We start from the raw sequence: 16024 nt of genomic DNA, 5'->3' as shown, positions 1-16024 counted from the left end.
TTGGCGGGACCCAATCACAACATTTAGAGTATTGACCAATCACAGAGTGGGCCCAGGACCCTCAGGTAGGGCGTGACTAGTCTTAGCCTCCATCTTTAGGCCTGCCCTTAGAATGTTACAAGGGTGGTCCCTTTTGCCTTGGGCAATGTGTGCCCTTCTATTGTTTCATGGAGTCAGTTTCAGACCTGCATCCTTACATTCCCCCCTCTGTCTAGTAACTGATTCAATCCTGGGTCAGCTATGTTACCATTGTACCCCTAAAGCCTGGTATTGCCCTCCTTGGTGTAAGGGGAATTTTTACCCTATAAAGAGCAAAGGGAAGGAGAGTTTAGTCAATTTCTGCCAGTCTCTATGGTTAATTTGGTAAGGGTCTCTTTTAGGGTTTCTAATATCTGGTGCTGTCTGGTTTACAAAAGCAGGAATGACAGCCTATTTGTTTTAAATTCTTCCTCCCTGCTGTGTTTCGGTTTTGTGATCATGTGTGTATATGTCCATTATATTTGCATACTCACAGTTTTATGCTAGTTTTCTCCTTTGTATTTACATATACCAGCCCAATTTACTTTCCTGGCCATTGTAACAACTTTTGGCACTTGATTTTTTGGCAAAAGAAAAGTGCTTTTACTGTTTTCCATTTTTTTTTCAAATGATTTTCACTATGCTTCATTGAGTGTTTACAGTGAATAAAGAGATGTTATTTAACATCCTTTGATTTAAATATATATACATTAAAAAAATAGGGTGGTCACTAAGGTAGCTATAAAAATATATAGAATGACTTCAGTACTTCTGGAAAAAAGTAATCTGCTCACTCATCCTCTTAAAAAATTAATATTACTGTACAAAGAAATGAAGTTATTGTCTATTGGAACGGTTAGCTTATAATCTTAAGAGTATTGGTAAGACAAAATACTTACAAATACAGGAGTGTTTGGGGGGCTCAGTTGTTTGAGCATCTGACTCTTGATATGGCTCAGGTCATCATCTCGGGGTTGTGGGACAATCCCTGTGTCAGGCTCCACGTTAAGTGTGGAGCCTGCCTAAGATCTCTTTTCTTTCCCTCTCCCCATCCCCCACCTCACGTGAGCTCTCTCTCTAAAAACAAAACAAAACACTTATGAATACAAATATAGTTACATGAAAAAGCACAAATAACGAAAATATTCATACCTTGGAAATCATGAAGTATTTCTTGTGCCTAACATTTTGCTTACATACTTTAAGGAATACACAGTAGTGGGAGTGCGCTTCCCACTCCCAGTAACAATATGCACACTTTAAGTATGTGGTAGAGTAAGGAGGATCTGGGTGCCCAAGCAGTGGTGTAAGCGGTGAGCGCTGTGATGGGCAGCACCGAGAGAAAGGGGTCTGACATTTCCTGAAACCAGATAGGTTAAAGGGTTCATACTGATGAAGAGGAGTGCAGAAGGCCATGTGAAGAGGATGGGCTTAGGGTTTTGGGAGTGGAGAGTCTGGAGGCCCCTTGCTATTCAGCCTGTTGCTGCCTTGCTGTTCCTAACAGAGTTAAATAATCAAGAACGTAGGAAGGATAACAGAGGGGCTGTGAGCCAAGTTGGGAGGCTGTCGTTAGCTGAGGCTGATTTGAAAAGTCAGTACTAATGATGTGGGACTAGTCACATTTTTATGTCCTAGGGTTCATTTTAGTCTTGTGGTTTTCATCTTACATCTTATTTATTTCCCCTGGACAGTGTTCTAAAGAGAGTCTCCAGGTTTATGAAAGGAAGGTTCTGGCTGGAATGTGTCGGCCTAATTTAGGAATTTCCTAGTATTGGACTGTCCCCTGTAAGTGGCTTTCTCTCACATGACCCTGCTGTTGCTGCTTCCTTGCTGGAAACCATAGGAAACTCATGTCATCAATTTATGTTTCAGTTTCCCCATCTGGAGCAGGGGGATGATAATTTTACCTACTTTCTAGGATTTTTGTAAAAGTTAAATGAGATCGTATAAGTGAATCTCTTAGCACTCTACTTGGCACATAGGAAATACATAATTTTGGCAGTAATTATGTCAGTATTATTATTTGAATTGAGGAATAGCAGACACACAATGTTACATTAGTTTTCAGGTGTACAGCATAGTAATTCTGCATCTCTGTATGCTATGCTGTGCTTACCACACTGTAGCCACTATCTGTCACCATACTACGATATTGTATGTGTTCCTTATGCTGTATCTTTTATCCTTACAACTTATTCCCCTACTAGAAGCTGTATGCCCCATTCCCCTTCCCCCCTCTTGCCTATCATGCCACCCTTTCTCCTCTGGTGATCATAAGTTGGTTCTTTGTATTTGTGGGTCTGTTTCTGCTTGATGTTGTTTTGTTTTTTAGACACCATATGTAAATGATATTGTATAGTGTATATCTTTCTCTGTCAGACTTATTTCATTTAGCATTTACCCTCTAGGTCTACCCATGGTGGCACAAATGCAAAGATCTTACTCTTTTTTTTTTTTATAGCTAATATTCTTTTGTATACTAGATGTTCTTTTTCCGTTCATCTGTCGAAGGCCATTTGTGTTGCTTTCATATCTTGGCTGTTGCAAATAAGGCTGCAATAAATATGGGGGTAAATGTATCTGTCTGAATTAAGGCTTTTGGTGTTTTTTAAAATATAAATCCAAAATGTATAAAGAACTTTTACAACTCAATACCAACAAACCAAATAATTCAATAAAAAATGTGCAGGGGACTTGAATAGACATTTCCAAATAAGACCAATGATGAAATGGTGCTCAGCATCATTAATCATCAGGGAAATGCAAATCACACCTATTGGAATGGCTAGAAGCAAAAGGACGAGAAATAACAAGTGTTGGCAAAGAGGCAGAGAAAAAGGAACTTTTGTGCACTGCTGGTGGGAATTTAGCCACCATGGAAATGCAGCCACTATAGAAAACACTATGGAGGTTCCTTAAAAAATTAAAAATAAGAATACCATACGGTCCATTATTTTTCTTTTACTGAAAATTTCTAAATGTCCGTATATTTTGTAAGAGTAGAAGATTGAGGAATGCTTAGACTAGAATTTCTTTTGATTAATGTTTTACTTTCTATAGAGCTACACAAATAGATAGTGATTAACTTAAAACTGCAAGATCAAGGTTAATTGCCTTTCCCTTCAAAAGGCAGTACTTAGTCTGCAATCTCCCAGAACCTTAGATATCCAGAGACATGAATGCTAAATAGAGATGGGAGCTCTTGTATCTTTGACTTTTTTTTCTGTTTATCTTAGGATCCAAACTACATTTCACTTTCTCTCTCTCTCTCTTTTTTTTTTTAGTCTAACGGTTCTCACCTCAGTGTTTTAGCTGATGGTTCTCAATTATGTTTTTAATGGATATCCAATTTATGAATGTGTGGGTTTTACCTAATGATGGGAATAAGACACCCTGAAGACATTCTGATTCTATAAGTATTCCTAGTTCATTTGTTCATTGGTAGATGTGTACTTCTTGCAGAAGTAACAGAAACCTGTTTCTGACTGAGAATATACCTTTTACATGTAGTCAAAATTTAGATTATTAAGGTAAATGCAAAATAGGGATACCATATTAATTTCTGATACATATAAAATGAGTTGAATACCTCAGTTGTGTTTTTTCACAACCTTTTTGAGGCATATTTTACATATTATAAAATTTACACATTTCCAGTAGCAGTCAGAGATTTTTAGTAAATGTGCTGAATGGCTATCACCATAAATCAATTTTGGAACATTTTAATTCCCACATTAATGATTTGGGGTTATATATATAAATTACTTCTGTGTTATAGTATTTATCATGAGTTTGTTTTTATTGATAAAATATATACAATCAATGGATGTATCACATTTTGACTGTCCATCCTGCAGTTGATGGACATTTGAGTTGTTTCCAGTTTTTGGCTGTTGGGAATAATGCTGGTGTGAATATCCATGTGCTGTTCTTTGTGTGGATATTTATTTTCATTTCTCATGGGAGTTGATACCTAGGAGTGGAATTGCTAGGTCCTATGGTAAATTTCTTTTAACTTAAAAATGAATGCTATGCTGTTTTCGAAGGTGCACCATATTACATTCCTACTGTTAATGCAGGATGGTTTCTATTTCTCCACATCCTCATCACTACTTGTTATTATTAAGTTTTTTTTAATTTTAGTCATTCTAATGGGTGTGAAATGGCATCTCCTGTAGTTTTAATTTGCACTTCCCAAATGACTGATGATCTTGAGCATCTTTTCATACACTTGACTTTTTAGTTTTAATTTTTTTTATTTTTGAGAGAGAAAGTGAGAGACAGAGCATGATCACGGGAGGGGCGGAGAGAGAGGGAGATGCAGAATCTGAAACAGACTCCAGGCTCTGAGCTGTCAGCCCAGAGCCCGGTGTGGGGCTCAAACTCATGAAACACGAGATGATGACCTGAGCTGTAGTCAGTTGCTTAACCAACTGAGCTGTCCAGGTGCCCCAGACTTTTTGGTTCTTTAGCCATAGAGGCTATTTGCTTTTTTGGCAGTCTTTGTACATTTCTACTTTTGAATCCACTGAATAACCCATCATTTGTCAGAGATTATGTAAGGAAGATAAGGAGATTTGGTATTGATGGTTTAGTGTACATATTTTTTTATGATTTGCTAGAATATGAATCCAGTTTTTTATTTTGTTTTGTTTTGTTTTGTTGTGTTTTTTAGGTCTCAAGCCCTATTAAAGTTTATTATAAAAAGTAGAGTGAGGCCCACCAGTAGGCCTTTGCATGCTTCCATTCCATCCTGCGTTATGTAGATTGGTGCTCTCCTGCTCGGTGGGTAGTCAGAAGTGCCTGCAGCGGCATTGGGCATCACCCTACTCTTGTGTTTCCCTAGGACTCACCTATTAGGAATTGAGGAATAAGAAGAGGTTCATTTTGGCTCTTGTTTCTAATCTCCTATAAATTGTAGGGGAATTTTCCATTCAAGTTATATCACCTAAAAAAGAATTGTGTTACTCTTTGCAGTTCCAAGTATTTGGGTGGAGAAGGGAGGTGAAAAGTAATTGTGTGATATAGTCACAGGATTTCACTTTGTGAATATGGGCCTATTTAGAGCAAGGCCAGGTGGTTTAACTGTTACTTGAGAAAGCGTGTATCATTTGAATTCTTGTGTTTTTAAATTACTTGTTTCTTATAAATGTGGAATTTAGAGTGCTATTTCTCTTACAAATATATTTGAGGCCTATTTAGTACCGCAGACTAAAATATCTGACATTTAATGGGAAATATTGAATTTTTATTTTTACTCTTTTGTGCTTTTTGATGATTTCTTTTGTTATACGGAACATGATTCTTTTAAGTTAGAATAGGTCAATGTAGGTTATCATTTGAATAATTAAGAAGTGAAATTTTAATTTTATTTTACTTTTTTAAATTTATTTTTTAAATTTAAATCTAAGTTACTTAACATATGATGTAATAATGATTTCAGTAATAGGATTTAGTGATTCATCACTTATAACACCCAGTATTCATCCCAATTGTCCTCCTTAATGTCTTGCTCATTTAGTCCATCCCCCTACCAACACCCTTCCAGCAACCTTCAGTTTGTTCTCTGTATTTGAGTCTGTAATGGTTTGTTTCCCTCTCTGTTTTTATATTATTTTTCTTTGCTTCCATTATGTTCATCTCTTTTGTATCTTAAATTCCATATGCGAGTGAAATCATACGGTATTTGTCTCTCTCTGACTTATTTTGCTTAGCATAATATACTCTGGTTACTTCCATGTTGTTGCAAATAGCAAGATTTCATTCTTTTTGATCACTGAGTAATATTCCATTGGATCTATATGTGTGTGTCTATATATATACCACCTCTTTATTCATTCATCACTAGATGGACATTTGGGCTCTTTCCATACTTTGGCTATTGTCAATATGACTGCTATAAATATTCGGGTGTATGTGCCCCTTCAAAACAGCACTCCTGTATCCTTTGGATAACCTAGCAGTGCAATTGCTGAGTCCTAGGGTAGTTCTATTTTTAATTTTTTGAGGAACCTCTGTACTGTGTTCCAGAGTGGCTGCGCCAGTTTGCATTCCCACCAGCAGTGCAAAAGGGATCCTCTTTCTATGCATCCTTGCCAACATCTGTTGCTGCCTGAGTTGTTAATTTTAGCCATTCTGACAGGTATGGGATAGTATCTCATGAGATTTTGATTTGTATTTCCCTGGTGATGAGTGATGTTGAGCATCTTTTCATATGTCTGTTAGCCATCTGGATGTCGTCTTTGGAAAAGTGTCTATTTATGTCTTTTGCCTATTTCTTCACTGAATTATTTGTTTTTTGGGTGTTGAGTTTGATAAGTTCTTTATAGATTTTGGTTACTAACCTTTTATCAGATATGTCATTTGCACATAACTTCTCCCATTCTGTCAGTTGCCTTTCAGTTTTGCTGATTGTTTCCTTTACTGTGCAGAGAGGTCCAAATAGTTCATTTTTGCTTTTGTTTCCCTCACCACCGGAATCATGTCAAGTAAGAAGTTGCTGTGGCCAAGGTGAAAGAGGTTGTTGTCTGTTTTCTCCTCTAGGATTTTGATGGTTTCCAGTTTCACATTTAGGTCTTTCATCCATTTTGAGTTTATTTTTGTGTATGGTGTAAGAAAGTGGTCCAGGTTCGTTCTTTTGCATGTCACTGTCCAATTTTCCTAGCACCATTTGCTGAAGATTGCCTTTTTTCCATTGGATATTCTTTCCTGCTTTGTCAAAGATTAGTTGGCCATATGTTTGTGGGTCCATTTCTGGGTTCTCTATTCTGTTCCATTGTTCTAAGTGTCTATTTTTGTGCCAGTATGATTACAGCTTTGTAACACAACTTAAAGTCCAGGATTGTGATGCCTCCTGCTTTGGTTTTCTTTTTCAAGATTGCTTTGGCTATTTGGGGTCTTTTCTGGTTCCATACAAAATTATAGATTGTTTGTTCTAGTTCCATGAAGAACTGGTGTTATTTTAATAGGGATTGTATTGAATGTGTAGATTGCTTTGGGTGATATCGACATTTTAACAATATTTGTTCTTCAGATCTATGAGGATGGGATGTCTTCCCCTTTTTTTGTGTCTTCACTTTCCTTCATAAGTTTTCTATAGTTTTAAGTGTATAGATTTTTCACCTCTTTGGTTAGGTTTATTCCTAGATAATTTATGGTTGTTGGTTTAATTATAAATGAGATCAATTCCTTGATTTTTTTTCTTGCTGCTTCATTTTTGGTGTATAGAAATGCAACTGATTTCTGTGCATTGATTTTATATCCTGTGACTTTGCTGAATTCATGGATCAGTTCTGGCAGTGTTTTGGACTCTAGGTTTTTCCACATAGAGTATCATGTCATCTGCGAAGAGTAAAGGTTTGAATTCCTCCTTGCTGATTTGGATGCCTTTTATTTCTTTGTGTTGTTTTATTGCTGAGGCTATGACTTGCAACAGTGTTGAATAATGGTGGTGACAATGGATATTGTTGTCATGTTCCTGACCTTAGGGGGAAAGCTCTCAGTTTTTCCCCATTGAGGGTATTACCTGTGGGTCTTTTGTATAAAATGATCCTTTTATACCTACTTTCTTAAGGGTTTTTATCAAGAAAGGATGCCTTTATTTTGTCAGATACTTTCTCTGCATCTATTGAGAGGATCATGTGGTTCTTATCCTTTCTTTTATTAATGTGATATATCACATTGATTTGCAGATATTGAACCAGCCCTGCATCCCAAGTATAAATCCCACTTAGTTATGGTGAATAATTCTTTTAATGTATTGTTGGATCCAGTTGGCTAGTTCTTGTTGAGAATTTTTACATCCATGTTCATCAGAGAAATTGGTCTTTAGTTGGGTCTTTGGTTTTGGAATCGAGGTAATGTTGGTGTCATAGAATAGGTTTGGAAGTTTTGCTTCCATTTCTATTTTTTGGAACAGCTTCAAAAGAATAGGTGCTAACTCTTCTTTAAGTGTGTGGTAGAATTCCCCTGAAAATATCATTATGATACAATGTCCTTCTTCATCTCTTATTACAGTTTTTATTTTAAAATCTAGTTTGTCTCATATAAGTATGGCTACTGCAGCTTTCCTTTGGTGACTGTTAACATGATAGATCGTTCTCCATCCCCTTAACTTTGAATCCACAGGTGTATTTAAGTCTAAAATGGGTCTCTTGTTAGCAGCATATAGATGGGTCTTGTTTTCTTATCCATTATGATGTCCAGTGTCTTTCGATTGGAGTATTTAGTCCATTGACATTTGGAGTGAGTATGGAAAGATAGGAATTTAGTGCCAATGTAATGTTGCCTATAGAGTTGGTGTTTCTGTTGATGTTCTGTGGTCCTTTCTAATCTTTGTTGCTTTTGGTCTTTTTTGTTTTGTCTTTTCCCCCCTTAGAAGGGCCCCCTTAAAGTTTCTTGCAGGGCTGGTTTAGTGGTCAAGAACTCCCTTAGTTTTTGTTTGTGTGGGAAACTTTCTCTCTATTTTGAATGACAGCCTTGCCAGATAAAGAATTGTTGGCTGCATATTTTTCTAATTCAGCACATTGAATATATCCTGCCACTCCTTTCTGGCCTGCCAGGTTTCTGTGGATAGGTCTACTACAAACCTGATCTGTCTTCCCTTGTAGGTTAAGGACTTTTTTCCCCCTTGCTGCTGTTTCATAATTCTTTCCTTGTCTGTGTATTTGACTATGATATGCCTTGGTGATGGTTGGTTATTGTTGAATCTAATGGGAGTTCTCTGTGCTTCCTGGGTTTTGATGTCCGTGTCTTTTCCTAGATTAGGAAAGTTTTCTGCTATAATTTGCTCATATAAACCTTCTGCCCCTTTTTTCTCTCTCTCGATCTTCAGGGACTCCTATGTTTCAGATATTAATCCTTTTTAAAAGCCACTAAGTTGTCTAAGTCTTGTATTGTGCTCTTTTGCTTTTGTTTCTCTCTTTTTATTCTGCTTCATTCTCCATTATTTTGTCTTCTGTCTTGCTGATTAGCTGCTCTGCTTTGTCCATCCTTGCCAACGTGGCATCCATTTGAGATTGCACATCAGTTATAGCATTTTTATTTCATCCTGACTAGATTTTACTTCTTTTATCTCCACACAAAGGGATTCTATGCTTTCTTCAACTCCAGCTAGTATTCTTATTATCATGGTTTTAAATTCTAGTTCAGACATCTTGTTTATATCTGTGTTGATTAAGCCCCTGGCTGTCATTTCTTCCTGTTCTTTTTTTTTGGGGGGGGGGGATAAATTCCTTCATTTTATCATTTTGGAGGAAGAAAAAAATTAATAAAATAAAAAATTAAAATGAAAATATTAGAAAAAACCCAAAAAATCATATAAGGAAAGCTAAAGCCTTGGTATGTTTTGGTCTGCTTGTTGAAAGAAGCTTGGTAGAATAGAGAAAAAAGAGAAAGAAAAAAAGGTAAGAAAAATTAAAAAATTAAAAAACTTATAGAATAAAATGAAATATAGAAAATGAGATAGAATAAAAAGTTTAAAAGCTAAAAGATTTTAAAAATGAAAAAAAAGAAAATAAAAATAATTTTATTCTCTTTCTGTATCCAAGAACAATAAAAGAAAAAGAAAACTAACAAAAACAAGTTAAGCAAAAACAGAGGCAAAACAAACAAATAAATGAACCAGGAAACAGAATGAAACCCAAATGAAGTTACATCCAATTTCCTCTAGAACTGAAACTATGAAGCCCTCTATAGTCTGTACACTCTGCCGGTGGAGGGACTTGTCCTGGTCTTTTAGGGGATGTGCTGGGAGGGCACTGTTGGGCAGGGCTTGGTGTAATGGCTTCATTTCCCATAGGGTGGCTCTGCTTAGCTTACTGGGGTGAATCAGTGTGTGCATTTGTGGGTGTGCGGATGAGGTGGAAATGGCTTCACCCAGCTCCCTAGTCTCTGTCACAGGAACTTTGTGCTCTCACTCACCCATGATCAAGCACCCCTCCTATGTGCCAAGCCTCCATCCACTCCCCACCTCTATCCTATGTATGGCCAAGCTGTCAGCCTGCCAGATGGCACCTTCCTCTAGAGTTTCATCTCAGATGGGGTTGCATTTCAAAACATACTTCAGAAACCCCTGTGGCTTTGACCTGTCCTGACTCCCTGGGGGAGGTCTTGCTGAGCAATGGCGAGCTTGCCAGCTTGCCCCAAGAAAGGCTCATGTGACTGTGCAAAGGCAGAGGATCAGAGATTGTGGCAAATCACAACACGCACCTGGCACCAGGTTTCACCACACTCTGGCGTCTTTGTCCCAATATTGGCAAACATGGCTCTTCTCTAGGGCCTTCTGGGACATTTGCCTGTGGAAAGGCCGTATGACCTCTACCAAATACTCTCCAAACAGGGGAACCGCTTCTCCCTGTGAGGCACAGGAACCCTTCACATTCCGCTGCCTGGTCCTGGGGATTAGTCCTGCTTCTTCATCAGATCACTGCCAGGCACTGAGCTCCAAAACTTGAGACTCTGAGCTCCACTGTTTATAGAATCCTGGTGGTATTGACACCCTCTCCTCTCTTCCCATCAGTGGTTTTGGAGAACAGATTTCTTGTTCATTCCCCTGCAAGTTTTTTCACTCTTTCTCTCCAGCTACTTAAGGGAGAGTGTTTTTCCTGCACTCCTCCCCTTTCTCTGTCCTCTCTTTGCAAAAACAGTTTCCTACCCTCTGTGGCTTTTCTTTCCCCAAGAAGTAAGACTTTTAAAAAGTTGTGTGCATGGTTATATTTGTCTAAGATTTATGCTTTTATTCATCAAGGAATATTTATTCAGTATCCTCTATGAGCTAGGCATTATCCTAGGTTTAGGGATGTTAGAGGTGAATAAGACAGGCAGGTTTCTGTTCTCATGATTCTCGTTGGAAGAGGAGGAAAGGCTAGACAGATTAAATGCAAAGAAAAGATAATTTCTGATGTCATTGACTGCTGTGAAGAAAATTAAATAGGGTGTTGTGTATTAAAAGCCTAAGTTAGGATGCTTTAGTCTGCATATAACAGAAACTGTACTTAAACTGGTTTAGTTAATAAGGAAATCTATTCTCTCATAACTGGAAAGTAGGCTGGACACCAGGCATGGTCAGATCTGCAGCTGAAGAATTTCATCAGGGATCTGCTTTCTTCTGTCTCTCTGTCTGCTGGCCTCAGTAAAAAAATTTATACCAACGTTGCCACCCCTCATGAATGCAAGATGCCTATCTGAGTAAACCCAACATCTTGAGAAGGAGAGGGATTGCTTTTTCTTTTTTTTCTCTTCTCTTCAGGGTCTAGTAGACCTTTCCCAGAAGTTACTCAAACTAGACCAAAAACTGTCTGGGGAATGCAGTCACCATGTTTGCCTACTGTTAGTGGTAGAATTGGGAAGTTATGTACCTTGACCATCATAGAGAATGACTGGCAGGGGCATCCGGGCATCTTTCCAGAATGAAAATACTTGTGTGTCAGTAGCTTCTTTGTAACCCAGGATTAATGACAAACAAAAGGGCAATAATGATTGGATTACATGTGAACTTGAAAGTAATGGAATAAAATTTATTAAATGTAGTCATAAATTTGTCATTCACTTCTTAGGGTTTCAGCATAGTAAAAGATGCTGTATTATATTTTTATGTTCTTTCAAATATTTTTATATGCTAAACAGTAACTGAAGTTGGGATCAAAGGATTTTTATATTGAAATGGATCTTAGCATTTGTCATCTTAACCTATTCACTTATTAGAACTTTAGAGTGGATACATTAAGTCACCAGTTTGTGCTGGATTTCTGGAGTCTTAGTTACAGGTCCTTGAGATGGAAATGTTTCTATTCACAGATATGTCCATACATTTTTACAATTTGGAAGATTTCAATTTTTTTCTCAAAAAAAAGTAGAGATGGTGCAGTATTTACTAGTGAAGTGCTTAGCTTGGCCTGGATTGTATAGTGGATATTCAATAAATATTGTCTGAAATCCGTCATAGCTAGAATACCCATGCTCAAGACTAATTCAAGTGTTAATTATGTTGAGTAAGGATGCTACATTTTAAATTGGCACGTGTTTTACTTTTTATTCTTTTAGTCATTCATTTATCCAGCCAGAATTATTGGGTATCTACAGTAGGTCAGGCATTGTGGGATACAGAGACCAGATGAGAAGGACATCTCTCTCTCAGGGAGTTCAAGAATCCAGATGGGGAGAGCTAGGTATAGTATAACAGTGGATTTGCAGTACGTACCCTAGTGCACCCAGGGTGGGAACCTAACCCAGCCTTGGCTCATGTAAGGACCTCAGGGTCCAGCTGAATCTTGAAGAATGGAGATTAGCCTGGGGAATTAGAACATGGGGAGAGAAAGAGAACAAAACTCTACAAAGGCGTCAAATCAGGAAAATTTTCACTGTCTGTGGAGAACTATGGGAAGTTCCTTCTTGGTACATGTTAAGGCTAGAAGTGGGAGAGAGGGAGGAAGCTGGATAGCTAAGCAGGGACGGGATGTGGAAGGGGCTCACATACCTGGACTAGGAGCAGCTGATGGCTTTTGAGTGCCATGGTCAGACCTGTGGAGTCATCCTGGGGGTTGGGAAATAATTAGGAGGTTGCTGTGGTGGTGCTAGCAGGGACCCTGATGACACAGTGGTGGAAGGGATGGAGGGGGGTGTATTCGATTTGAGATCTCCTTGAGGCTAGTTCTGCACGTTCTAGTGAATGATGGGTTGGGTGGGTAAGGAAGTGGGGAGAGCCAAAAGAATTTTAGTGATGATGTCTTTGCAGTTATCCTCATAGGGCTTAAAAATGTCTACATGATCAAAATACAGAAGCATAACACTCTAATCTAGAGACTCTGTGAAATTAAAAATGACACCACGTAAACTGTATGGTATCATTGGATATTTTTAAATTTTATTTTATTAAAAAAGTTTTTTAAAGTTTATTTTTGAGAGAGAGAGAGAGAGAGAGAGAGACAGAGCATGAGTGGGGGAGGGGCAGAGAGAGAGGGAGACACAGAATCTGAAGCAGGATCCTGGTTCTGAGCTAGCTGTCAGCACAGAGCCCAACACAGGCTTGAACCCATGAGCTGTGAGATCATGACCTGAGCCCAAGTCAGATGCTTAACCAACTGAGCCACCCAGGCACCCCTATTTTTTAAATTTTTAAATGTTTATTCATTTATTTTGAGAGAGAAAGAGAGGCAATCAGAGAGGGAGAGAGAGAATCCCAAGTGGGCTCTGCACTGTCAGCACGAAGGCTGACACAGGGCAACATGTGGCTACTTGGGGCTCAATCCCACACACCGAGAGATCATGAGTGGAGCTAAAATCAAGAATCGGATGCTTAACCACATTGGCTATATATTTTTTTATGTGTTGTCAGGAATAGATCTTACAAAACCATACTACTTTAAAAGTTTCCCCTGTAAATAGCAAAGAGCAGTAACTCTAAGGTGGTAACACTAGTTTTTATGTATCACCTTTAAAGTGGTATATAAAAACTAGAATTATATCTAAATCTACTTTAAATTTAAAGCTTTTACAACCTTAGTTGTACTAAACTTTATTATTCTTAGTATTTACTGGAATTCTTAAGCTATTAATGCAATCTGTAACAAGCTATTTGTTTTGATACTATTTTTGTAGATTAACATGAACCCTAAGGATGAAAACATTTCAAAGCAGCATATGATAGAAATTGAATTTGTTGGAAGTAGATACAGTTTTCTGGGTAAAGAAATAATTCATATTAAAAATGATCCATGGAATATATGAATTAGCAATGTCTTATAGTAATACTTTAAAAACTCTGATATTAAAAACTGCTTGGCAGAGGACTAATTTTTCAGTCATTATAAATTAAAGTCAGACGTGTTTTTGTCTAAGCTAAGTCATGCCTAAGTCCTGAGAGGTCAATTCACTCCTTGAGAACTAAGTGCACAGCTTTATATTTGTGTGGCCCCAGGCCCTGTAGGGTTTTACACATGGCTTGAGCCCTATAGATGAATTAGATGTGGCCTTTGTCTAAAGTCCAAGTGAGAATTCCCCAAGTGTCTTCACTCTTGGCACAAAAGAACTTCCAGAGAATACAAATCCCATCTGTCCACAAGAGCCGGAGATGGTAGTATAGAGGAACGTGCCTTATATGCAGATGAAGAATTATTTTTCTGTATTTCTCAATCCTTCCCCCCGCTTTTTTTTAGTGGGAAAAACGTGCAGAGGTAGCAGGCTCATAACCTCATAATCAATCCCTTGTCTTCTGCTATACAGGCACATATATCTATTTCTCATTAACCAGCTCCCTTCCCTTATTATACAGATGGATATTTCCTCCCCTGGGAAGTGGCAGGGTAGTTTTGAGATATTTTGGCTCTTAGGAGAACAGCTTCTTCTGAGATCTTGTCAGAAATAATCTCCAGGAAAGCACGCAGTTAAATGTGCATCATTATTATTTCTTTTCTCACAGGGTTTGTGTTTATGAAGGAATTTGGTGTAATTATGGATTCCTGTGGGCTTTTCTGATAGCTTATGGACAGTGACAGTGTACTGTGTCTAAAGAAGAAATGAACTTTCAAGAAATCCTGAGGCTTAATTATGTTGTTTTTCTAACAGGAGTTGCTGGATTAAGGTGAAGGTGAGGGGTGGCAGCATCATTTCCATGCTGCTACTTTGATCTTTGAAGCCTAGTGAATTACAGAACCAAGCCTTTTCACTAAGGTGTCTTACAGCACTCAACGTAATTTCTAGACTGCCTCTGTCATTTTTTTTCCTGCCCTTGTAATTTTTGATTGAAGTTTTCTTTCCCCACCATTCGAAAGTTTGTTTCCCTGTGTCTTCTGTTACTGTGTGTTCTGATTGTTCCCATGTGAGGCTGTGTCATCCCTGAGGGCAGAGCCTCTCTGTCTGGGCTACTCATGCCCTCGGCAGGCACTTCTGTGCTTGTTGAATGAACACTGCTAAGCCAGTGAGGACTTTCTGACAAGTACTCATTGCTGTTAGCCAGAAAGGGCAACACTGTGACTCTTCTAGTCACGAGCAGAAATCCAAAAAGAAAACAAGATGCTCAGAAACATGGACCAGGGGCACGGTTGAACATCTAACTCTTGATTTTGGTTCAGGTCACAATCCCAAGGTCATGGGATCAAGCCCTGTGTCACTGTCAGCAGAGCCTGCTTGGAATTCTCTCTCTTAAAAAAACAAAACAGAACAAAACAAAAAAACCATGGACCAAAAATAAAAATCATGGACAGCATCAGATACTGAACTTACAATGCTACAGGTATCATAAGTGGCACGTTCAGGGTGGTGATGTGATTTTCAGGTATAAGTGGGTAAAGTACATATTATGGTTTGCTCAGGTAAGCTTTCAGGGGAGGTAATGAAATGTTAAGGCCTGCAAAAAGTGGCTGATTGCGTTGCCTTCAAAATACAGTGAGTGGCAAGAAAATGGCTGAATCTGTCTTGGTGTTGCTATTTTCACAGCAGTGTCTTGCTGTAGCATAACTCTTACCCTTTTGTGTTTCAGGTGAGATGAGTGAGAGCCGAGCAAAAAGAGTTCGAATAAAAGAGGTAGATGGCTGGACCCTGAGGATGCTAATTGATTATGTTTACACTGCAGAAATTCAGGTTACAGAAGAAAATGTACAGGTAAGAATGAACACCTCAGACCATTTAGCTCTTTGGATGTGCCAGGTTTTTAAGTCAAAAGCACACCTACAGTGTACTTTTTGTACCAAAGTAATAGAATTCATTGTTAAAACTGAATTTCCAGGAGACGTTTGGAATGATTATACCTTTTTAGTAATGTTTCTGATTTCAGCATCTTTTATAATCTTAAAGTTGTAATCTTTTAGTTTTCTGAGTGACACTTGTTTGTGAAAATGCTATCATATTCATTTGTAACTAATCATTGATGCTGCCCACATTTCTCTGTTCCCTTGAGGTTAAAATGTACAGGGATGTTTTTGACTATCAACAGTCAACTTCTTTTACTGTTGAAGCATATACGTGATTCTAGAGCTTAGCTAAAATTTGACATCACATTTTCTTACTTTTT

At 38.1% G+C, this 16024-nt stretch overlaps 1 protein-coding gene across 2 annotated transcripts in view; it reads left to right on the top strand.

Annotated features, from left to right (window-relative positions):
- KLHL2 (kelch like family member 2) overlaps positions 1–16024 on the top strand; it is a 97373-nt gene that overhangs the window by 11964 nt on the left and 69385 nt on the right. For both annotated transcript variants that reach the window (XM_029939187.1, XM_029939178.1), the window contains exon 3: positions 15494–15615. In XM_029939187.1, coding sequence (XP_029795047.1) covers positions 15494–15615 — 122 coding nt within the window. The remainder of the gene's footprint in view (positions 1–15493; positions 15616–16024) is intronic.

This window comes from Suricata suricatta, chromosome 1 (genome assembly GCF_006229205.1).
Source record: "Suricata suricatta isolate VVHF042 chromosome 1, meerkat_22Aug2017_6uvM2_HiC, whole genome shotgun sequence".
Taxonomy (NCBI): Eukaryota; Metazoa; Chordata; class Mammalia; order Carnivora; family Herpestidae; genus Suricata; species Suricata suricatta.
This window is presented reverse-complemented; position numbering and strand designations above follow the sequence as displayed.